General features: G+C 35.8%; 1 protein-coding gene across 1 annotated transcript in view; it reads left to right on the top strand.

Annotated features, from left to right (window-relative positions):
• Positions 1-26,644, top strand: part of NAALAD2 (N-acetylated alpha-linked acidic dipeptidase 2) — a 60,235-nt gene extending 33,591 nt beyond the window's left edge. Inside the window, 9 exon segments of the mRNA XM_017859058.1 lie at positions 4,382-4,445; positions 5,516-5,583; positions 9,563-9,654; positions 11,719-11,809; positions 13,568-13,832; positions 17,397-17,414; positions 17,417-17,477; positions 18,945-19,037; positions 26,304-26,644. Coding sequence (XP_017714547.1) covers positions 4,382-4,445; positions 5,516-5,583; positions 9,563-9,654; positions 11,719-11,809; positions 13,568-13,832; positions 17,397-17,414; positions 17,417-17,477; positions 18,945-19,037; positions 26,304-26,493 — 942 coding nt within the window. The 3' untranslated portion in view covers positions 26,494-26,644.
• The last annotated feature ends 11 nt before the right edge of the window (positions 26,645-26,655 follow it).

Raw genomic sequence — 26,655 nt, 5'->3', positions numbered from 1 at the left:
CCCGTCTCGGCCTCCCAAAGTGCTGGGATTACAGGCTTGAGCCACCGCGCCCGGCAGCAAGATGTTTTGATAAGAGAATTAACATATCTAAAACTGATACAGATGCTTAGAGCTAATTTTCAAGTTTTTGAAGTTTCTGTAGAGTTCTTCCATCTGACAAAATATAAGATGTTCTATTAAGATGGCCATATTTTGACTATATTTTCACATTTACAGATTCCATATAAAATGGCAACCATAAGTATACTTTAGCATTTACAACAGATAGGTGCTTCATTGTTAAGTATAAAGTGATAATTCTGTGAATTGAATTACTTTAATAAATTGACCTGTTTTACAATTTCAGAGGTAGGTTTTTATTTTCACATATGATTGATTGTCATTTGTCACTGACTCTTAATTATTTATATTTAAGTGTCTCTCCTAGGGCCCTTTTCTTTCAACTTCTTCCTTTAGTCTCTCTGTCAAGTAATCTCTAAGTTCCTAAATGTAAAAGGTAAGCACATACTTTTTTTAACTTTTATTTTAAGTTCAGGGGTACAAGCGCAGGTATGTTCCATAGGTAAACTGTGTCATGGGATTTTGCCATGCTGTTCAACAACTCTGTACAAGCTGATTTCTCTAGTTGGCATATCCTGCCTGCCTTGACCCAGTGGTAAACTTTTACTCTTTCTGTAAGACTAAGTTCAATAAACACACAATTTGTGATCACATCTCTTCTAGAAGAGTGTTATCATGTATTAATAACAATAATAATTGCAATATTAATTCTATTGAGCTTTACAGTAGCTTTGTGATTTGCCCATTTTAACTCATTTAACCCACACAGTAAGTGATCAATAAATGTTGGCTCCCTTCTCTCTTCATCTTTACTTCTCCCCTAACTTCACCTAGTTTTTCACATGTATATCATTTTAAAAGTTATTTGAAAACTATTTTAAAACTAGGTGAAGAGAGAATTTTGAAAATCTGGTTTGAAATGTTAAACCTATAACTCAAATGTAGTAATTTTTGAGACTCTATGAAACTAATATTGTGATATTACTAGTGAAAGATTATTTCCTCACCCAGGTATTAAGCCCAGTACCCACTAGTTATTTTTCCTGACCCTCTCCCTTCTCCCACCTTCTACCCTTTGAAAGTCCCTAGTGTGTGTTGTTTCCCTCTACGTTTCCATGTGTTCTCATCATTTAGCTCCCACTTACAAGGGAGAACATGTGATATTTATTTTTCTGTTTCAGCATGAGTTTGCCAAGGATAATGGTCTTCAGCTCCATCCATGTCCCTGCAAAGGACAGTCTCATTCGTTTTTATGACTGTCTAGTATTCCAAGGTGTACATGTACCACATTTTCTTTATCAAGTCTGTCATTGATGGATATTTAGGTTGAATTCATGTCTTTGCTATTATGAATAGTGCTGCAATGAACATATGTGTGTATGTGTCTTTATATAGAATGACATATTCCTTTGGTTATATACACAGTAATGAGATTGCTGGGTCCAATGGTATTTCTAGGTAGGTGCACTACATAAGTATTTACCTTCCCTCCTCCATCTGCTATTTATCATTTATAAGTACAGATTTTATAGAGCTGTTTTAAAATATGGTGTACCTGTCTTGCCCTTGTGTTTAGTTTTAAAAGTGCTTTCCGGCCGGGCGCGGTGGCTCACGCCTGTAATCCCAGCACTTTGGGGGGCCGAGACGGGCGGATCACGAGGTCAAGAGATCGAGACCTTCCTGGCTAACACGGTGAAACCCCGTCTTTACTAAAAAAAAAAAAAAAAAAAAAAAAAAAAAAATTAGCCGGGCATGGCGGCGGGCGCCGGTAGTCCCAGCTACTCAGGAGGCTGAGGCAGGAGAATGGCGTCAACCCGGGAGGCGGAGCTTGCAGTGAGCGGAGATTGCGCCACTGCACTCCAGCCTGGGCGACAGAACGAGACTCAGTCTCAAAAAAAAAAAAGGACTTTCCTCCTAACTCATTTTCTCTTACATTAGTTTAAAATACTATGATAGGAATAATATGAATTAAACAAATATAGAGGGGGTAAAAATCCCACTCATAGTTACTTGTCTGGTATCACTTATCCTTTGTTGATTACATTTACACTGCACATTGTTATTTTCACATTGGTATTATTAATATGCATTTTGAAACGATAACATTAACTTGATGAATCAAATTTTATTAGTTCAGGTCATTATCTTTTTCCTCCTGCCCCTATGGTGCGTGAGGTCATTTGCTTTTAGAAACATGTGATTTAGAAACATGTGATTTCTTGTGATACATATACAAACACATATAAACACATGCATCTGTTTTTTAAATTTTTCAGCAGCTGAACATAAAGAAATCTAATATATAAAATAATAAAAATGCTTTGCATTAATTTATAAACATGTGCATCAAAAGGCAATTTCAATACACTTTTCCAGTTTTGTGCCAGGTTTTTGATTATATTCAGTAGCATGCTTACCTTCTTTAAATACACATGAGGAATCTTCTTCATTTTTGCTATAAATCTGTTATAATGTAAATTCTGATTTTATATTTCTCTGTAATGGAGTCAACTATCACCTGGTCGATGCAGGCCAGTGCAAATAGGTAAAGTTTTTTTTGTGTGCCATAACCACACACAGCTTTAGATGTTTTTGCTAAAACATATTTTTTTTTTTTTTTGAGACGGAGTCTCGCTCTAGCCGGGGCTGGAGTGCAGTGGCCGGACCTCAGCTCACTGCAAGCTCCGCCTCCCGGGTTTACGCCATTCTCCTGCCTCAGCCACCGGAGCAGCTGGGACTACAGGCGCCCGCCACCTCGCCCGGCTAGTTTTTTGTATTTTTTTGTAGAGACGGGGTTTCACCGTGTTAGCCAGGATGGTCTCGATCTCCTGACCTCGTGATCCGCCCGTCTCGGCCTCCCAAAGTGCTGGGATTACAGGCTTGAGCCACCGCGCCCGGCCAAAACATATTTTATAAAGCTAACAAGCTAGAGAGAGAGGTGGAGGGCTCTCAGCATGTTCCTCTCTGTGTGTAAGTGCATTAGTCTTGCCTTATCTTTCTTGAATCTGTGTCTGTGTGTGTGTGTGTGTGTGTGTGTGAGAGAGCAAGAGAGCAAAAGAGAGAGTCTTGTTTTTGTCCTTATGTGTGCCTCCTCTCTAATTTTTTGTATTTGTTTTTTGTTCTTTCACTTCTCCATATACATAGTAAATATAAACAAATGGAAATTTTCTATGTCTTACTTTTGGAATGATAAATTTACTTGGGTATCCCCTCTATAACTGGATCTCAAACTTCAATGTATGCAAAAGTCAATTGCCAGTTATATCTATTAGAAAATACAGATTTCCAGGCCGGGCGCGGTGGCTCAAGCCTGTAATCCCAGCACTTTGGGAGGCCGAGACGGGCGGATCACGAGGTCAGGAGATCGAGACCATCCTGGCTAACACGGTGAAACCCCGTCTCTACTAAAAAATACAAAAAACTAGCCGGGCGAGGTGGCGGGCGCCTGTAGTCCCAGCTACTCGGGAGGCTGAGGCAGGAGAATGGCGTGAACCCGGGAGGCGGAGCTTGCAGTGAGCTGAGATCTGGCCAGTGCACTCCAGCTTGGGTGACAGAGCAAGACTCCGTCTCAAAAAAAAAAAAAAAAAAAAAAAAAAAAAAAAAAATTTCCAGCCCGGCGCAGTGGCTCATGCCTGTAATCTCAGCACTTTAGGAGGCTGAGGTGAGCAGATCACCTGAGGTCAGGAGTTCAAGACCAGCCTGGCCAACATGGTGAAACCTCGTCTCTACTAAAAATACAAAAATTAGCCAGGCATCGTGGCACACACCTGTAATCCCGGGTACTTGGGAGGCTGAGGCAGGAGAATTGTTTGAACCTGGGAGGCAGTGGTTGCAGTGAGCTGAGATTGTCCCACTGCACTCCAGCCTGGGCAACAGAGTGAGACTCTGTCTCAAAAATAAAATAAAATAATAAAATACAGATTTCCAGGCCCCACTTTTAGCCTCACTGTGAGTTCTGATTCAGTAGATCTAGAGCAGGGCCCGAGAATATGGGAGCCATATCCCTGCATATTCTGATGCAGGGAATCAAGGAACCACACTTTGAAAATATTTTCTTTTTCCTTAGGGCTCTCTGCTATTTCTGTAAACAGTAGCTATTGCTTCAGAATATCCTTAATTCTTATATTAATTGCATAATTGTTGTTGTTAACCAACTGGTTTTCTGCATTTTCTCAGAAATTATGGTCACAGATGGACATAGCTATTTAATTCTGAAAGATAATTGTAAACCACTATTCCACAAAATTAATTTGCTTATTTTGTTGACATTTTCACAACTGTAAGTAATGTGAATTAAGCAACAACTTTGCTTCAACTGTAGGAGAATGTCAAAATACTCCAGGAAAGAAGCATTGCTTATATCAACTCAGATTCATCTATAGAAGGTAAATTTTATTTCAATTTGAAGTAAAATTTTCAGAAAGGAAATTTTATTTCAAGCAACTTTTATTTATTGTTGAGTAGTTTACCATCTATTAAGCCTATAAATTCTAACTTATTAGGCACCTCAGATATCCCCTTCCTATGAGATGCCTCAGTAATACCTTTATTTTTCATTTTACCACAGAGAAAATAATTAGGATTCATATGAATTGATAATCATTCATAACTAAGCTATTGCTTTTAATTTCTTTGATATATTTACTATTTGTTTATATTAAATTACCACTTAAAACTCTAGTATTAACCACATATTTTCACAATGAAGCTATTAATAGAATTTGGCTAAAACAGTTCAGAAGAAAGATTGTACAGAATATTCTGTCTAGAAATATTTCCTGTATTCGTTGTAACAAATTTGAAGTAAGTGTACTCACTCCTTTTGAACTACAAACTCCCTTTCAATATGGCTCAGGATCCCCTGAGCCCAGGAGTGTAAGAGAGACCCTGACTCTCAAAGAAAGAAAGAAAAAAGAAAGAAAGAAAAAAAATGATCTGGATTGTCTAGGCCAACAGGACATGATTTCTGATTAGCACTACTATGGAGACAGTATGATTCAGAAAATGAAGAGATTTGTGTCTCTAGGCTTTCACTGTATTGTGATTATTTCTAAATAAATGTCAGAACATAATAATTACTGACATGGCTTTGTCTAATATCTTGATATATACTATTGCATAGAATGAAACAAGTAAAAAATTAATGCTACAGACTTACAACTTGCCAAAATGCCCCTAAGAAATGCTGCCATAAGGATGACCCTTATAATCACTGTGAGAGCTGCTGCCTTAGCAACCAAAGTCCACCAAGACCTTCTTCTATTCAAAATATGTGGGGCAGCCTCTCTTGCTCCTGAAGAACTAGTTCCACCCTGTTTTATTCTTTGGGAATAAAATCTTTGATTTGAAGATCATTATATCTTGTTTAAAATTAGAAAATAAAGTTAGAATTAAACATAAATGGAATTTCATTTAGAAGTATGAAGTAATGTTCTGTGTCTTATTTATTTTTCAGGCAATTATACTCTCAGAGTTGACTGTACACCCCTTCTTTACCAATTAGTGTATAAACTGACAAAAGAGGTATATAAGGAGATGTGTCTTCATATGTTTTCTTTTGAATGGATAAATGAATAACATGTGTTCCCCCCTAAATGAATGGTACTTATTTTTAAGCTGGTGAGAGAACATGATTGAATCATATAAACAAGTCAAAACAAAATCTTTAATATGCCATTTACCTATACAACATAAGAAGATATTATCACCAGCTTCTTTGTTCTAGTAATAGTTCTTATTAATAATTGTTTAAACAGTTGTAACATGTATTTATCTGGCAGAGGTATTTGATATAGCAGAAAGAACACTGAGCTGGAATAGAAAAGCGTATGGTTCAAAAACTGTCTTAGCTACTCTTTCATTCATTCAACAAATATTCATTGAGTGGTCACTATATGTCAGGCTCTATAAAATGAATTATAGCAGCAATAGTGATAAAGGGACAAGGTCACTGAATTCGAACACTCTGTAATCTAGAGAGGACACAGACTGGTAAATGAGGAATTAGAGTTCACTGGAATATTTGATACTATGTATGATGGAGAACAGTTATGGAATAGAGGATATTAAATCCTGGGGCTGGGGGAAGTTGAGGAGCATAAGAGGAGGTTTGCAGAGTCACTGATGCTTCTGTCAAATGAAGGGATGTAGACGGGAGAGGACATTCTAAGCAGAGGACACAGTATCTAAAAAAGATGTGGAAGTATAAAAGAATATATTTCCTGATCTGAAGGGAGCTCAGCATGACCCAGCCAAAGGCGTTGGTGGGAAAGATGGTAAGAAATGGATTATAATCAATGGGCCAAGGAGTTCAGAAATCTGTTATGGAGAAATCATCAAAGAATTTCTAACAAGGTTGTTCATTGTTTTATGTCAGTGTAGTAAATACATTAAGTAGTTGTAAGTCTAAAGGCAAAAATGGAAATAATTCTGCAGGCTTGCTAATCTCCCAGTAATTTATACATATTAAATGAGTTATAGATATTTTAAAAACTCTAAAATATAAAGCACTCTAAATCTCTAAAACTTATATAATCTACTCATTTAATATCTGTGAACATCATTTAAATAGTTCCTTGCCAAAGAATTTACCCGTGGAAATGTTTGCTTCAAGGTCAGCCTTAGATAGCAATACGAAGTAGATATCATTTCTCTCTGGGTACTATTAATATTTCCTGCCTTAATCTTACCCTCACTTTTTACTGTTCATGTCTTTAAAAACTAGTTTTCCAAATGAAACTCCTCTCATTTTCCTCATCACAATGCTGTCACCATCTTGGGTAGCTGATGTCTTTGATCCTTTCATTGGAATGTTCCATAAAAACATCTTATCTAAAAGCAAGTTGAAAAGAAAATCTTTACTGAGAGAACCCTTTTTGGAGCAGGAATTTATGATTTGTGCTGTCCTAGAGAGATGACCCCTGCCCTTGATGTCAGGAATGATAAGAATTTGGTGGTTGATAAGGGAGAAGTTGACATCTATGCCCCTTTGTACAAAGATAAATGCTTATCTATGGGCATACTAAGACCCAGTAGACAAAGGAGACTTGTTTTTACTCTCCTGTAAACTGATTATTACAATTTTATTAATCCCTAGTGCGTGTTAGCACAAATAGTCAAGCCATATTGGTGATGTGAGGATAGGGTAGGGATGAGAGACAAGGCTGAGCTTGGAGGGAAGGGCAGCTGCTTGATGGAGCAAGAAATGGGGCAAAGTGTTGCTAAATAAGAGGAGGGCTATCAATTCTGACAGTGCATATAGCTGAGGTAAGACTGATCTAGCTGAGTGTGGTGGCACATGCCTATAGTTCCAACTGAGGCAGTAGGATCACCTGAGCCCAGGAGTGTAAGCCATAGAGAGACCCTGACTCAAAAAAAAAACAAAAGAAGGAAAGGAAAGAAGAAGAAAGAAAGAAAGAGGGGGGGGGAGAGAGACAGAAAGAAAGAGGGAAAAAAGAAAGAAAAAAGAAGGAAAGAAAAAGAAAGAAAGAAAGAAAGAAAGAGGAAGGAAGGAAGGAAGGAAGGAAGGAAGGAAGGAAAAGAAAGAAAAGAAAAGAAAAGAAAAGAAAAGAAAGAAGAGAAGAGAAGAGAAGAGAAGAAAAGAAAAGAAAAGAAAAGAAAAGAAAAGAAAAGAAAAGAAAAGAAAGAAAAGAAAACTGACCCGGATTGTCTAGGCCAATGGGACATGACTTCTGATTAGCACTACTATGGAGACAGTATGATTCAGAAAATGAAGACGAGTTTACTGGGAATTCAATTCAAGCAGGATCTAGGAACCGGAACAGAATCTCTCTAACCATTGCAAATTGGCAGGAGCAGAGTAGAGAGCAGAACCCAGTCAGCTGGCTAGAAATGAGCAGAACATCTCTGCAGCTGCCTCATGTTGGTAGGGAAGGGTGTGGAGTGCCAAGACTATTTCTAAGCTGTGGACCCTCTATGCAGTGATAAAGTATCATCTCATTCATGCTAAGCTAAGGGCAAGTGACCACTTCCCAGCCCTACCATTACTCTATGGAAAGGGGAGTTACCTTCTACTTGAAGGGAGATGAGGGCTTGTGTTATCAGTAAACACAACACATTCATGCCTCTAAATAAGTGGGATGAGATTGAAACAGGGAAATTGTTCAAAAACATGTGCCAATAGCCAACGTCTTTATTAAATCCTCTTAAATTTAATTGCCATTTTCTCAGAAAGGCCTTACCTGGAGACATATCTATCTCTCATCCCCACATCTCTTTATAGCACTTTGATATTTTCTTTTGAACTGCTTATTATATTACAAAATTTGTTTGGTGTGTGTATCCCCAATTAGATTTCATTGTGAGGTCCCAAAGGGTAGAGACTATGTCTCCATTTCCGCATCTCCTTTCTGAGTTCAGTCCTTAATAAATATCTATAGAAACATTTTTAAGAATAGTGAAACAGAAGTTAGAATAACCAACTCTATCTAAAGGCCAGAGAAAATATCAGACGTTTATGTTCAGAAAGTTACCATTATCCCCATTTTCACAGGTGAGAAGACTAAGGTTCAAAGAGGGGAAGCAACACACCAAGTTATAATGCGTTCACTGTTACTTAAGTAGGGTCTGCCTTAGGTCTATTTTTGAGCAAATCAGGGTTATAAACAAACAAGCAAACAAAATATAGTCAATATGTGTAGTAGTCTAGATTTAAAATAGATGAATTTGACTCCACAGTCCACAGTCCACAATGTTTTCACCACATGGCTCTACTCTTCTTAGAGTGTCAAAAGACAAGGCAAGTATAAGTTTGTAAATGTACATTTAATGAAAGGAATAAAAATATGACACTTGTGATATTATGTTGGTGCTCAACATGATGAACACCACACACATACACACACACACACACACACACATGAGCTCTTAAAATTCCCAAGTAGAAATCTGAGGTTATATAGAGTTTTTTAAAAAAAAAATCCATAAAATTTTAACTTTGTTTAAACATAATAAGACTGTCTAAAAGAATAGTCCTGGCACTAACCCCTGCTGCCCTACAAAACCAAGACTTATAGGTTAAGAAGCTGAGCTTGAAATTATGTCACTTCTATTGTTCTGAGACCTCTTTGTAGGTCTTCTTAGGCAAAAATAATTTACAAAAGCAAATGTTATATCTGAAGTTTTCTCCAATGTCTTCCCACTAAAAGAAATCTAAGCTGCCAAACATTAAAATGGCATTTGTAAAAATTTTAAGTTCTATTTAAAAGTTTACCAAAATAAGTAGGAAATTATATCTTAGGTATATGGCAAAATTACCAACACAGGTAGGCATCATGAATAAAAAATAATTTGGGCTAGATTTATTTCTTGCCATTTGCAAAAGATAATTTTCTATAAATAAACATATATATACATGTGTATAAATATATATGTACATATGTCATTAAAAGTAGAAGTTGATGACAAATAATATATAGTTTTATTTTGGCATAAATGTAGTTGCTTCTACCCCTCATTTCCACTATTTGATTTCTCTTTCTAGATCCCTAGCCCTGATGATGGGTTTGAGAGTAAATCACTGTATGAAAGCTGGTTGGAAAAAGATCCTTCACCTGAAAATAAAAATTTGCCTAGGTAAGTTACTGGTGTGCACCTTTTCTACCGTAGGATAAATTATAAATTCCCCTCTGCCTCTTGTTTCTCCAAACATGAAATTCTCAAGCATTTCATCAATAATTTGAATCAGAAAGGATACTAACGAATTCCTGGCTGAGCACGGTAGCTCACGCCAGTAATCCTAGCACTTTGGGAAGCCAAGTCTGGTGGATCACCTGAGGTCAGGTATTCGAGACCAGCCTGGCCAAGATGGCAAAACCCTGTCTCTACTAAAAATACAAAATTAGCTGAGTGTGGTAGCAGGCGCTTGTAATCACAGTCACTCAGGAGGCTGAGGCAGGAAAATTGCTTGAATCCAGGAGGAAGAGGTTGCAGTGAGCCAAGATCGTGCCATTGCATTCCAACCTGGGCAACAAGAGTGAAACTCCGTCTCAAAAAAAAAAAAAAATTCTTCTGTCTAGTTTTGTTTTGCTGATTAGCCAGCATGTGAAATCTTTCAGCCTGTATTAGAGCACAAATAGACCTAGTTTTGCAAATTTTTAGTCGAAGTAGTTTCACTACATTATTAGCCATTAGTTGGCATTCTTGCATAAAATTTCATTTAGTTATGTATTAGGCGTGTTAATATATAATATAACTTCAGATGATAATGATGAAATAAAAGACAAATGCTAGATTATTTGCTTGTACATTTATTAAGGAGCATTATCAATAAACACCAAATTGTGTCTTTACCTGTGATTTAGAATTTATATAAATATTATTTTATTTTTTACGTCTTCTCATTCATGCTATAGCAGCTTTCTTAAATTTATTTTATATTTATTTGTTCTTATTTTCTTTTTTCTAAACATTATGGAATAAAAAGTTTGTATTTTTTTTCTACTGCAATGCCATTTCTAATACAGACTGAGCATTCCTAACTCAAAAATATGAAATCTTAAGTGCTCCAAAATCCAAAACTTTTTGAGCACCAACATGATGTCACAAGTGGAGAATTCAACACATTATAGTACTTAACACAAACTTTGTTTCATGCACAAAATTACTTAAAATATTATGTAAAATTAAGTTCAGCCTATGCATATAAGATATATATGAAATATAAATGAATTTTCTGTTTAAACTTGGGCCCCATCCCCAAGATATCTCATTGTATATATGTAAATATTCATAGTCTGAAAAAAATCTGAAGTCCAAAATACTTCTGGTCCCAAGCATTCCATGTGGGATACTCAACATGTACAAGCAAATAATAGTAACAGTTTATAGCTTTATTCCTCATTTCAAATTGGTCTTGTGAAAGTTTGAATGTGGGTCCATTATAAAAGTTTCACATGCCAATTCAACAAAATAGTAAAATACAAAATGATTTTAAAATATTGAAGAGGTCAGTCTCAAAACACATCTACTAATCTAATAGTTTGGAAATGTATAGTTATGTTATAAATGCACATGCAATTCTATATTCTGTTTTCATGACTTACCATTATTTTACTAAAAATTTTTCATGTCTTACATCTTATTTATGTATATGCATATATATGTGAGAGATAGATCAACAGATAGAGGTTTCCTAATCATATGAAAAGAAATAAATTATAATTAGATTTATTTCTAAAATGAAATAAGGCACATTTAGATACTTCATGATTTTAAAAGTAGATTTTTTTGTGGCAATTTTCTTACTAGATGATAGTTCTCTGAGGGCAGGGCCCACGTCTTCGTTGTTTTCCCCTCTAAACAAAAATGTAAACACTGAAAATATGATGGAGGGCATCATCACCAGATGCAGTCTTTGGTGGCACAGCCCAATTCTTGTTATAGGTTGGTGCAAAAGTATTTGCAGTTTTTGCCATTACTTTTAATTTTACAGCAATTTTCCTGCAGATTATGGGAAATGTCTTGAGGGTGGTTGACCTTTTCTAAATTCTTGTAAATGTAACATTTAATTCCTTGCTATTCTTGGGACAGGATTCCTTGTCCCATCTATTTAAACTTTGTATCATTTACCTGTTTATGCGTGTGTGTGTGTGTGTGTGTGTGTGTGTGTGTGTGTGTGTGTGTGTGTATTGCATCTAGAATCAATAAGCTGGGATCTGGAAGTGACTTTGAAGCTTATTTTCAGAGACTTGGAATTGCTTCAGGCAGAGCCCGTTACACTAAGAATAAGGTAAGCCATTTTATCATTTTGAATATATAACATTTCATCTACAGTCCTTTGGCAAAGAATGTCACTGAGTTGTTTGGCACCAGACACCTGGTGGATGTGGCCTGGGAAGAGTTCCCAGGGATGGAGATAGACTGCATGTCCCTTTCCAGATGAACAAGGAAGTAATTTGAGTAATTTTGTGAAAATTTTATTGTTAGGGTTAATCAAATAAATGGTAATTCACAGAGTAATGCCAGACACTTAGCTGGGTATCAGAACCAAGTAGTCACATCCTTTCCCTGATTTGTCAGAAAACTCTCATTCTCTAGACTAGTCTTGCAGGCTCTGATGTACTTTCCATGAGGAAGAATGCAGTTGAACATATTTTGGTCAAGAGGAGCATTAGGGTAAGATTCATTATGGTCGGTAGCTCCTCTTCATATTCCCACTTCTGCCTGTCACCTGAGTCAAGGGCTCTTGGTTGGGAAATACAGCAAGTTTCTCTTTTAACTTGATCCCCTTTTTTTGCTCTGCACTGACTGGTTTCACCTCTGTCACACAGATATCCTGATGATATGCAAGTACTTGGATATAACCAATATATACCATGTTTGCTCATCAATGTTATAAATTATTTCATAAACCAAATTGAAGATTACAGTAGCAGACACAGATTTGTCATAGATTTTAATCAATCTTCAAATCATAATTGCAATACACCTAAATTTTGCTTGCCCATTATATGTATATCACTTGCAAATCTGACTATTCAGAATACAATAAAGAACAAAGAAATAAAAGTAACTCCAGAGTAACCCAAAATAGATAGATAAACTCAGAATACTAACATTCATTACACTTAATACATAAAAGATATGTTTTAACTCTTTTTCAAGGCCTGTTCACTTTTATACTCTGTCTTCTGTAATTGGATCAAAGTTATCTAGTTTCTAAGACCACTTTAGATTAGAAGCAGACAATTAGATAGAAGGAGAAGGACTGATACGGGGATTGCTTTTTAATGATACTAAAAGCAGGAAGAATGATAGCCCTATAACAAGATGGCAAATGGTAAAAACTAAAATTACAATAGGCAAACCGAAGAACTAAAAAGAATATTTATACAGGATACTACTATGTAATAATTCATATTCATAATGGTACCTTTAATTATGTAATAAAGTTTAGATGACATTTAGATATACACTGTTTGGGAAGGAAGGGAAGTTACTTTAATAAATCATCCTTAAGTTGTATACTTAGCTGGCCAGAACCTTTTTTTAACCAATCGATAGATAACTTTGAACTATGCTGAGGCGCAATTTGAATATGTATTCCCTAATTTTAGTTATCGAAGATACAAGAAGAATGTTCAATGTGTAGCATTTTGAATGAAGTTTATATAAATTATAAAACAAATAATGAGAAAAAAATTAAAATCAGTGAATATTTGGCTATAGTATTTTTGTTATTAGCATTTTGCCTCATTGTGATAAAATTCAGGGTGTAATATGGTTGTATTTTTTCTTTTCATTTTCTTTTCTTTTGGATTTTTAGTAGAGAAAGGGTTTCTCCATGTTGCCCAGGCTGGTCTTGAACTCCTGAGCTCAGGCAATCCTCCTGCCTCGGCCTCCCAAAGTGCTAGGATTACAGATGTGAGCCACCACGGCTGGCTGGTTGTATTTTTTCTATAGTTATTTTTATGCTTACATAAAAATTAATTATGACGTGAATATGTAATGTTTATTTATACTTGCCTCCCTCCACTTTTTTTTTCAGAAAACAGATAAGTACAGCAGCTACCCAGTGTACCACACAATTTATGAGACATTTGAATTGGTAGAGAAATTCTATGACCCCACATTTAAAAAACAACGTTGTGTGGCTCAATTACGAGGAGCACTGGTATATGAGCTTGTGGACTCTAAAATCATTCCTTTCAATATTCAGGACTATGCAGAAGCTTTGAAAAACTATGCAACAACTATCTATAATCTCTCTAAGAAACATGACCAACAATTGAGTGACTATGGAGTATCATTTGGTAAGAAATAGTTGGGCAGATATTTTACAATCTTCAATTTAGAGCTTTAAAATATTATCTCCTATGATGATCAATGCATATTGTTTCATCCTAGAATACATATTTGCCTTACTTATTTTGACTTCTACACAAAAACTTTAAACAAACACTTATTAAAGAATCTGATTTAATCTGGCATGTATAGAATGAATCCATTATGGCTATTACCACAAACATTGGGATGGTAAACATTTTCGTGTATTATGGCCTTCAAAAACATTTTTACTGGTGAGGCGCGGTGGTTCACGCCTGTAATCCCAGCACTTTGGGAGGCCAAGGCGGGCGGATCACGAGGTCAGGAGATTGAGACCATCCTGGCTAACACGGTGAAACCCCGTCTCTACCAAAAACACAAAAAATTAGCCGGGCGTGGTGGTGGGCGCCTGTAGTCCCAGCTACTCGGGAGGCTGAGGCAGGAGAATGGCGGGAACCCAGGAGGCGGAACTTGCAATAAGCTGAGATGGCACTACTTCACTCCAGCCTGGGCGACAGAGGTAGACTCTGTCTCAAAAAAAAAAAAAAAGAAAAAAAAAAAAAAAAAAAAAAAAAAAAAAAAAAAAAATTACCTGTCATAGAAAAAACAATATTAGAAAATGTAACATTATGTGTAAAAGATTGAGAAGTAGAGAAAGCCACAAATTCTATTACATACATATTTTTAATTATCAACAAAGTGATTATTACTGCATATATCTTTTAGTGTTTGTCTATATGAAACTTTTTTTTACATGGTTATAAGCATTCTTTCCTTTTATTAATGACTGTTTAGTGGTTGCTCTTCTGCACTGTGCATCTCCTATACAGCAAGGATGAATCATAATGTAGTGTATGTAGTAGCATTGAGGATTGAGTTTGGAAGCGGTTTGCCTGGTTCAGATACTAGCTTTATCATTTCTTCATTGTGTGACCTTGGGAAAGTTACTTAACTTCTCTATGTGTTAGCTTTCATACAATGAAAAGATAAAAAAGAACATATCAACATATCATGTTTCAGAAATCATTGTGGAGATTCAGTTTGATAGTATATAGAAGCTGTGGTGGGTGGCACTTACTGTTCATTAAATGTTACCTATTATTACTGTTTTATTACAACCATTGTCTTTTATTATTCTGGGGGCACATATTTTAGTATATACCCAAATTATCAAATATGCACTGAGTTTCTTCTGTGTACCAAGTACTATGTTATTACCTGGGAGATATAAGTGTGTACAAGGCTTGGTCATAGTTCTAAGGAAGCTTAAAGTCTAACGTGGGGAAGAAGGTAATATGTAGATAATAGGTTATTATGGGGATATGTAGAGAGTACTATAAGAACGCAGAGAATGGGTATGGAATAGTAAGGACTTCTGAATATTATTATATAAAGGATTAGTAAAATTTATATAATATTATTATAGAAAGGATTAGCAATTACAGCAAGTCTAGAAAAAAATGGTCTAGAAAAAAAATTAAGTAAATAAAGTGTGTTTATATCAATACAATTGGAGTAGCTTTGCAATGATGGGGGAAATAAGGAGAGATAAAACCAGAGAAATAAGCAGATCTTACAGCAAAATGGACATTCGTAGTTCTGTGACTATTCAGCAGCCAGTTGTCTTCCTAAACGCCTTGATTTCCTTTTGGTGAATGATGTCTCATCAGTTTTTATAAGTCAGGGTCCAATTAAGAGACAGAAACTACACAGTTACAGTGGAAGGGCTCGCTTTATACAAGGTTAATTCCTCTACCTACTTATCTTCTTAGAGGCCTGGTTTGATCTGTTAATGCCTTTCTCTGTCATATTTTCAAAAATCACCATTACTATTGGTGACTATCCATTAGATTAATTCTTCTTATAGCTTTTCTATTTCAAAAACATTTCTTCTGCCTGATGTGCTCCACTTCCTTCACAAGCAAAATTCTTCATTTAGTGCCAGGCAAAAACAGTTCCTGAGAAAATGTATTAGTGTAGGAATGAAGGTATGATTAATGAATGAATGAATAGATAAATGAATACATAATCTACACTGTCTATAGTTTTTTTTAACCTCTCACTAGCCAATCCACTGTACTGTCTTATGTCCTTTCTACTCTAGAAAAATTGCTCTTGTCAATGTCCTCATTGACAGGTGTCACTAATCCCAGGGACACGTTTCAGTTATCTGTCTTGACTTCTGTCCTGCATTTAAAATTTAAAATGCTGTCTTCAGCATTCTTTTCTCATAGTTTCTATTGCATCTGTTATTGCATTATTTAGTTTGAACATGGCTTAAAAACAACAATTAAAACTTAAGGAAAATCTAGGACCAAAAGACTAGGACTAAAATCTAGGACTAAAATCTGGGACTAAAAAGGTTTTTAAAAATACTGAATATACTTATACCGAATGTACCACTTACTAGCTAAAGCATTTAGAGTTCAGGATTTCTATTAGGTCAGACCTAATAGAAATTAAGTAATAGAAATAGAAATAGAAATCCTTTCCATTAGGTGTTACCTAATAGAAATCCTGAGCTGTAAGTGCTTTATCTATAAAATAAATATCGTTATCTCCTGGTTTGCTTGCACCACAGGATTGATGCAAGCAACAAATCAATAATGTATGTTTAAAGTCCTGTGTAGCAAATATGGAATATAATAAATACATTGTTGTAATAAAAATATAATATACAGTCACCCCTCTATATCAGTGAGTTCTGCATCCACATATTCAACCAACTGCAAGCCAAAAAAATCAGAAAAAAAAATCCACTAAGTTTCAAAAAAGCAAAACTTGAATTTGAATTTGTTGTGCTCTGAGTACTACATTGAATCCACATGAATGAAGTGATATATAGGCATTTTATTAGGCATTATAAGTAACCTAGAGATGATTTAAAGTATAGGGGAGGATGTATGTAGGTAACAGGCAAATACTACGCCATTTTATATTAGGGAGTTTCTTCCATGGAATACGGTATCAGCAGGGGATCCTGGAACCCAGGCCCCACTGATACTGAGGTATGACAATACTGAGAACCTAATTACTTTTCGTAGAAGCATTGTGCATTAAAGAAGAGTTTGACAAGACCAAATCTGATCCTCTTTCTCAGTATCTGGATATATGTTTGTCACAGGTTGCCTGTTGAACAAGATCTCAAATGCACTATCTGAAAAGAAGAATTGATATTTTTTTTGCCCTGTAGTAATTACAGAATCATACCTTAGCATAGCTGTATCCAGTGTCTAGCATCTAGTTGTTGTCCCAATGAATGAATGAATGAATGAATGAATGAATTCTGGATTTCTGGTAAACTATGGGTTAACGAGTTATTTATGTCCTAGATTTTTGAAAGTTATTTTAAGAAACAATTTTACCATTTTTTGTTTTCATACAATATTTCTTTGTTATATTCTACTAATTTTCATGGATCTGCAAGAAGACTCAGTAGAAAAATGGCTTCGACATTTATGTGGTTATATCAATCTGGAATAGGGAGGGTGGGAAAGCGAACCTCTGAAATATGAGCTAATTTCTCTTCTGCTTTTCTATTTTTAAAAAAGATTCCTTATTTTCTGCCGTGAAAACTTCTCAGAGGCTGCTTCAGGTTTTCATAAACGACTTATACAAGTTGATCTTAACAAGTGAAGTTTCAAATCCTACTTTAAAAAAAAGCAATCTGGGTTAACTAGAATGAACTGTTTCATTCATATTAGCATTAACTTCTAAATCACTGCTATTCAAATTATGTATGCAAATCATAGCAGCAGTAAAGGGAACTTATTAGAAAGGCAGGCTATCAGACCTCAACCGGAGACAGCTGAATAGAATTCATTTTAACTTACCACCCCTGCCCCCCCCCCAATGATTTTACTAACAGTGAAGTTGGGTAGCACTGCTCTGAAGGTAGACTAAAAACTCATCCCAAAGGACAAGGGCCAAAAGGACCTGTCATTAGGAGTTTTGCATGATGAAAATTCTAACTATAGCTGTAAATTCATAGCTTTATGAGTTTAAGTGCGTTTGTAATATATTTTACAAGTCCTTTGTTCAGTACTCCTATGTACCCGTTTAGAAATTCTTTTTCATTGATGAGTTTTTTTTGCATTTTATTTAATTTCTTGCCACTTTCAGATTGAAAATAGTTTCAAAGTATATTCAAAGTAAATACCATGTAACAAGCATAAATTTATCCACAAACGTGTCCATGTCACATTTGTGTTTTTCAGACGTAATCAGAATAAACTTTGCCACTTCCCATATTGGAAGAAAGAGATAAGTAGTTTTTTTTTTTTTTTTTGAGACAGAGTCTCGCTCTGTCGCCCGGGCTGGAATGCAGTGGCCGGATCTCAGCTCACTGCAAGCTCCGCCTCCCGGGTTTACGCCATTCTCCTGCCTCAGCCTCCCGAGTAGCTGGGACTACAGGCGCCCGCCACCTCGCCCGGCTAGTTTTTTGTATTTTTTAGTAGAGACGGGGTTTCACCGTGTTAGCCAGGATGGTCTCGATCTCCTGACCTCGTGATCCGCCCGTCTCGGCCTCCCAAAGTGCTGGGATTAGTTTTAAGGGACCTCATTCTCCTTCGGATTGTAGGGGAGCCCAGGGAACTTATTCAGCTCCCCAAAGGGGTAGTCTGAGTGTGAAAAGGGATTCCCTATCCATTGCATGCAGCTATCTCTTATGTTTCTTACAGACTTCTGAAACCTTCATTCACTCTTTGTTGTCCAGCCTTTATCTGCTCCTTTCTTCCGCAGTAGAACTGAATGACTTATCAGGAATAACTTGATAGCTCACTTTGTCTACCTTTCCAGGAGGCCTGGCTATCCTCCTAGAAAGAAGTATAGAATGTCTTTGAGTTCTTTTTGATTAGTGTGTGATCTAGAAAAATATAGCAAACGATTTCCCATTAGGTCTCTCTGCTGACTGTAAATATTAGAAGGATGACCCTATTGTTTGTAGCTCACCATGTAAAGTATTACTGTGTTAATATTCATTTTGTTAAAAATTGATCAATTTTAGAAATGTATTTTCCCAAGCCTTGTTTTTATTTAATATTATTTTGAAACACGATTCTGCGGTTTGGGTTATAATTATGTATATGTTCTTCTCAAAGTCCCATTGCAGTGAGAATGATGAATGACCAATTGATGCTCCTGGAAAGAGCATTCATCGATCCTCTTGGTTTACCAGGAAAGCCGTTCTATAGGTAAGGAAACAACAGCTGCCAAATACATCACTTTGACCAAAACCAGCATACCTAAAGTTGGCTTTAAACTAATGCCGTTAGATGGGTGAAAGACAAATATGTATACTCCAGGGAATTTGGGTAAGATTGTACGTCTGATAATAGTATAATACATATTAGAAAAATAAATTTCATATTGTTTATTGCTTTGCTGTGCGTGAAAATGGTAAAGGCTAGTTGAAAAAGAACTCTAACAAAATCTTCAAACTGTAGAATCTTAAAGGGAAGTTTAGAGCTCATCTAGTTCAACCTTCTACATAAATGCTTTTTATAGAATCTCAGATAAACAGTTATCCAGTCTTGGAATCTTTTAGTGATGAGAAGCTTACTACTTCATGAGGAAGCCCATTTCACTTTATGAAAGGTCTAATTATTAGAAAGTTTTCTCCATAAAGATTTAACATCTATTTTCCTCTTTGAGTTTGTTCTATTAAAGTCAAATAAGTCTAGCTCTATTTCCATACAATATTTTAGGTTTTTGAGATGGTTCTCAACGATGGTTAGATTTCATTTTTCAGCTTTATGATGGTGCAAAGGCAATACACACTAATTAGAAATCATACTTCAAGTACCCATAAACCACTCTGGTTTTCATATTCAGTGTAGTATTCAGTAAATTTACATGATATTCAACAATTCATTATAGAATAGGCTTTGCGTTAATTTTGCCCACCTGTAGGCTAATGTAAGTCTTCTGAGCACACTTCAGGTAGGCAAGGCCAAGCTATGATCTTTGGTAGGTTAGGTATATTAAATGCATTTTTGACTTGTGATATTTTCAGTTTATGATGGTTTTATCAGAAAACAACTCATCGTTAAATCACGAAGCCTCGGTATCCTATTTTCCTTTCTGTATCTCTACATCATGTTCTCTTTCAGTATCTTGGCTGCATCCTTTTGGATGATCTCTATTTTCTCAAGGTCCTTCTTAAACAGTGGTTCTCTGGTGGAAATTATAAAGGTCCTAGCATTCAAAGCCAGAAACTCTATATTGTATTTTCTATATTCTAGTTCACTTGCAGATGGGTGATATAGAGCAAGTAACTTCTAGGGTTTTCCCATCCGAATTAAGATGATGATAATTGGCCGGGCGCGGTGGCTCAAGCCTGTAGTCCCAGCACTTTGGGAGGCCTAGACGGGCGGATCACGAGATCAGGAGATCGAGACCATCCTGGCTAACACGGTGAAACCCCGTCTCTACTAAAAAATACAAAAAACAAACAAACAAAAAAAAAAAACAAAAACTAGCCGGGCGAGGTGGCGGACGCCTGTAGTCCCAGCTACTCAGGAGGCTGAGGCAGGAGAATGGTGTGAACCCGGGAGGCAGAGCTTGCAGTGAGCTGAGATCCGGCCACTGCAGTCCAGCCTGGGCCACAGAGCGAGACGCCGTCTCAAAAAATAAATAAAATAAAATAAAAGATGATTATAACTGCTACTTTCCAAAGCTATTTATCATCAAATAATACGCAAAAAAAAAGGTCTATATGTTACCTTTCCTATAAATGTTAATGATTAATATTAACATTTAGATAATTACAAGCACAGGCTTTTAGAACCCAGCTCTGCCACGTACTTCATGTGACCTGGAAAAATTATTTCTCTAAGCCTCAGATCCCTCAGCTACTAAGTGGAGATTATAATTGCTTTTACCCAATAGGCCTGTAGATTTAAGGCATGTAGAAGATTTAGCTCAAGAGGGATGCACTCAATAAATGGCAGCTATTTTTATAAATAATAAATAAGAACACAAATGTGTTTCTTCATTGATACAAATGAAATAGCAATGATCAGTTATTTGTAAGAATCAAACAGAAGCCAAAAGCAATATCTACAGTGTTTGTTAGTCCTCTCAGTTGTTATTAGTCTCTCTTTATATATTTATTTTTTATTTATAAGAAAAAAATCTCTATTTTGTCATTATTTTAAAAACTCAGGCTCTATAGAAGCACATAGAATAAAAAGGACCAGTGCTTCTTCAGCATTCCCCCCTACTCCCTACACCCAGTTCTGTTATTCTCTTCAGAGAAACTCAATGTTAAGAGTTTGGTGTAAATTTTAATGCATTTATATACATGTTTATATATGTAGTCAGCCCTCTGTATCTGTGAGTTCCACATCTGTGGATTCATCAACTGCAGATAGAATATATTTGAAAAAAAAAAAATGAATGGTTGTGTCTGTACTGATTTACAGACCTTTTTTGGGTCATTTGTTTACCTAAATATAGTAAACAACTATTTGCATAGCATTTACATTGTATTAGGTGCTGTAAACAATCTAGAGCTGATTTAAAGTATCTGGGAGGACTTGTATAGGTTATATGCAAATAGTAAGCCATTTTATATAAGGGACTTGAGCATCCTTAAATTCTGGTATCCAAGGGGGATCCTGGAACCAATCCCCCACGGATACTGAGGAGTTACTGTATATAGTTCCATATACACTAATATATATACATAATACATTTACATACTATATATTGCAAATATTTGCATAAAAATGTACACAACACATATAAACATTTATAGTTACATAAACATCTATATTTACATATATTCATATAAATTTACATACTCATTTATATTTACATGTATAAATATGTAAACTGTTTATGTCTACATAAATAATGTATGGGACCATACATTATTTTATAATTTTATTTTTTTCCGTAAGAATATATCTTAGGCTAGGCAAGGTGGCTCACACTTGTAATCCCAGCGCTTTGAGAGGCCGAGACAGGAGGATTGCTTGAAGCTGGGAGCTCAAGACCAGCCTGGGTAACACAGTGAGACCCTGTTTCTACAAAAAATTTTTTAAAGTAGCTGGTGTGGTGGTGCATGCAATCCTAGCTGCTTGGGAGGGTAAGGCAGGCGGACTGCTTGAACACAGGAGCTCAATGTTACAGGAGCTAGGACCATGCCATTGCACTCCAGACTGGAGGATCTCTAAGACTTTTTAAATTTTTTTTAGAGAAAACGATTTGCCTCTTGTGCAAATATATATCTACCTCTTAGTTTCAGATTATATTTTTCCACGATTATTTACTATTATGAAAAATATTGGCATTGTATGGATGTCCTTGTATCCTATTTGAACATTTGTTAATATCTCTATAATCAGGACCTGGGATTTCAGGGTGAAAGGGTAAACACATTTTAAATTTTGATTAGGTTACTGCCAAACTGTCCTCCAAAGACTACCATATTTTTAAAGATGCATTTTGAACTATTAGCTCAATGTTAAGATTATATTCTAATGCTAATTCATATTATTATGTTTTAGTCTACTGCAGTAGTATGGAAATAAGTTCTTCCTTAATGTTTGTAAGGATTACTTTATGGATTGATATGACATATTGCATATGCACACTTTTCCCAATAACTGCTAAGATAAATGTAGCTATAATAGCAATTCCAGATACCCAGAATTTTTCATTTGTCTTAAAGAATTTATTTCAAAATGATTTTTTCCTCATCTGGCAATGTAGATCAGGTTAAAAATGATCTTGTAAATCTTATAAAACCTAAGAGTAAAAGTTTTCAGTATGTATAATGGATCAATGACATTTTTAAGCTCTGCTATTTCATGAACCTCAAGAATGGACAGATTACCAAATTTGTAGTGTAATAAAATTATTCTACCATGTAGAATTGATAGACTAAGAAAATTAGACGAATCTGATGTACATATATATAGCCATTGTATATATGTATGTACATTATATATGTATGTATTGTTAAAAGAAAAACCTTAGCCAAATTATATTTAACAGACTTTAATTAGCAAAGAATGGCAGACTCAGAGAGACTCCAGTGCAGTCATGTGATGGATGAAGAGTTATAGACAGAAAAAGGAAAGTGACATACAGAAAATGGAAATGAGTGACAGAAACAGCTAGATTGGTTACAGTGCAGAATTTAACTTATTTGAACAGTTTGAATTGACCCCCTTTAATTGGCCAAAACTTGGTGACTGACACAAGAGTAGACTCAGTCTGTTGACAACTCCATTTAGGTTATAGTTCACTATGTACAGAGAAACCTTCAGACTGAACTTAAAATATTTAAGGAGGCAGCTTTAAGTTAAACAGTTGAGATTCAGTAATGAATACATCAGAAAACACTGTACATATTTTAAAATAAAATGTTAATGTGAAATATATAAAACATTCATCTTAAAATTTGGAAGTATAACTGTTTATTGAATAAAAAACATGTGTCTTAGTTCATTCCTGCTGCTGTTTCAAAATACCTGAGACTAGGTAATTTATAACAAACAGAAATTTATTCCTCACAGTTCTAGGGGCTGGGAAGTACAAGATCAGTGTCAGCCAATTCAATGTTTGATGAGCACCTGTCCCATATATGGCATTTTTTTTCAGGGTGTCCTCAGTTGGCAGAACAGATAGAAGGGCTAGTTAGCTTCCTTCATTCACTTTTATAAGGGCTCTAATCCCTTAATACTGTCACACTGGAAATTAAGTTTCAACATATGAATTTGGGGAATGAACACATTCAGACCATAGCAGCATGCCTGATAAATATTGCAAACTTAATTATTTTTGAGTTGTGGGTAATATATCGTAACTATCACAACAAAGGCAAGTAAGTAATGAATCCTTCCTTATCTACTATCGAGCTCATTTTCTTTATTCTATTACTGCTCTTGTTTTTTCCCTAATGAAAGTTCCACATAAATTAATTGCTCTGTGTGGTAAGCATAACAATGGCCTCCCAAAGATGTCTATTTTCTAAACCCCAGAACCTCTGAATATGTTAGGTTACATGACAAAGAGGAACTAAGGTGAGAGATGGAATTTAAAGTTACTAATCAGCTGAATTAAAATAGGGATAGTATTCTGAATTATACTGGTGGTCCCAATGATGCAATCACAAGGGTCCTTAGAAGTCTTCCTGCAAGAGGCAGGCAGGAGAGAAAGTTAGGGTGATACCATTGCGAAAGAAGACTCATTCTGAAATGCAATTGTGGATTTTGATGGTGGAGGAATGTGGGAGGCCTCTAGAAGCTAGAAAAGCAAGGAAAAGGATTCTCCTCTAGTGCCTCCAGCAAGGAATGGGGCCCTGATCATACCTTGATTTTAGCTCAGTGAGATTTATGTCAGACTAACTGTAAGATAATTTTACAAACATCAAGTGAAATACTGTAAAAGTCTTTACAACCTGCAAAGCATTTGATTATGAAATTCTAAAAACATTTGTGGCCGGGCATGGTGGCTCATGCCTGTAATCCCAGCACTTTGGGACGCTGAGGCGAGTGGATTACCTGAGGTCAGGAGTTCAAGACCAGCCTGGCCAACATAGTCTCTACTAAAAATACAAAACTTAGCCAAGTGTGGTGGCAGGCACCTGTAATTCCAGCTACTTGGGAGGCTGAGGCAGGAGAACTGCTTGAGCCTGGGAGGTGGAGGTTGCAGTGAGCCGAGATTGTGCCACTGCACTCCAGCCTGGCTGACAGAGCAAGGCTCTAAAAAAAAAAAAAAAAAAAAAAAAAATTTGCATTATCATAACCCATCAGTGAATACTTACTATGTACTGAGGGAAAGGTTGAGGAAAAAAGAAAGACTATGAGGTGTTGACTGTATTCTCTAGTCTGCTACAGTAGTTCTTGATGCCTCTTTAAAATTCAGAAATGTTCATTGTGGAGGGTAATTAAATCATCATATACTTGAAACCTTGAGAACTAGACCAGAGTTTGAATTCTCATGGGACTAGAATAGCTATTTGAGTTCACCATTTCATAAAAGTGTATTTGAGTTGCTTAAGCATTACCAATTGATCATTTCTTTTAACTTGCTGCCTGCTTCTCATCTGAGAAAATTATGGAAAGGATTTAACTTCAGAATAATAGCTAATATTTACTGAACACTTTTTAAATGTCAAGCTACGCTTTTCATCCAATATTTGATTCTCACAACAATCGTTTTAGAACAGTACTTTTATTACCACCATTTTTAAGATAACAGGCACAAGGAGGTTGAATAACCAGTGCAAAGCCGTTAAGGTTGATAGTTGATAGTATTATGATTTTTAAAAAAACAGGCAGTCTCACTCTACAACCCGCTCAGATACTACTCTATGCAGAGTCTATATTATTTCAGTTATTTTACACATCTGGGACAAGTTTAGACAACTTAGGCAATTTGCCAAAGGTCACTGAGATATTAAATGCCAGATCAGTGATTCAAAGGTTATTCGCTTCCTACATCAATTTTTTTTTTTTTTTCTATACTCTTCCAATTCTCCAGAAGAGGGTAAGTATACTAAGGAGTATCTATGACTTGCATCTCTAATTTCTTGACTCATATACCCATCAGGATACCAATGCTTATAAACAACTTGGCACATATTACTGATTTTAATTAAAAAAAGATCCGAGGCCATCTGAGGCCACATTAAGATTTAAAAGCCAAGATAATAAATCCTGACGTACTTTGGTAAATCTGAATGAGTGTTATAGATTTATCATTAATCATTATTAATGACTTATATGGAGGTCTATATTACTTCACACAGATTTACTCTAGAATAAGCTCTGGGGTTTGACTATTGGACCTAATTCCTGATGTATTTAATAAAATATATCCCTTTCTGGAAAGCAAAATTCTACATACTTATTGCGGAAAGAAGTAGCTTGCTCCCTTGAGCTACTTATACAACTTTCTAGATCAAAAGTTGAGTGTCTGCGGGAAACCCACATATAACTGTCTTACCTTTGTTAAATGGACTTCATTATCCTTGCCATTTGTGACATTTTGAAATACAGGCTTCTTTAAATACTTGCTTTTAATGTCTAAAAGTATTGGGAACAACTGTCATTCTTGTTTAATCTATTTTAAAAGGCAACACAAAATAAATTATCTTTCTCAATCTCCTGTTAAAAATATCCATAAACTTACATGTTATCACCATGTTTGTGGACGCTCACGGGCCGCTTAACGATTATTCTGCACAACCTACAAGAACCTACTTTCTTCCATCTGTTTTGGGTTCGCAACATGGTGTATGATTTCTGAGATATGTCTTAGTGAATGCATATCGTTAGCTCCTTTCCTGACTTAAAATTATGATTTGCATAAGTATCTCAAATTCAATTATCTTCTTATAGGAACAAAACTGAATGTCACAAGGAAACATAATGTGGATTAAACAAAAAGCATATAAAATGTACGTATACACTTCAGTTCAATTTGCCTTTTCTTCCTTTTAGGCACATCATATTTGCTCCAAGTAGCCACAACAAATATGCTGGAGAATCATTTCCTGGAATCTATGATGCTATCTTTGATATTGAAAATAAAGCCGACTCTCGTTTGGCTTGGAAAGAAGTAAAGAAACATATTTCTATTGCAGCTTTTACAATTCAAGCAGCAGCAGGAACTCTGAAAGAAGTGTTATAGGAAGGTCTCAAGTGGCTAGCCATTAAAGGTGTTGCTGTAAGTCTGAGGATAAAAATTCACCCTTCTGATAACTTACGAAGCCAGGGCGTTCTAAAATCTTTTCGTGTCATGTTTTGATTATAGGCTTTGGTCTTCTCATCTGCAAAGCGTTTTTTTTTTTTT

Source organism: Rhinopithecus bieti, unplaced genomic scaffold, assembly GCF_001698545.2.
Source record: "Rhinopithecus bieti isolate Rb0 unplaced genomic scaffold, ASM169854v2 scaffold_49381, whole genome shotgun sequence".
In the NCBI taxonomy this organism is placed as follows: domain Eukaryota; kingdom Metazoa; phylum Chordata; class Mammalia; order Primates; family Cercopithecidae; genus Rhinopithecus; species Rhinopithecus bieti.
The sequence above is the reverse complement of the archived record's forward strand: the minus strand, read 5'-3'. Positions and strand labels throughout refer to the sequence as shown.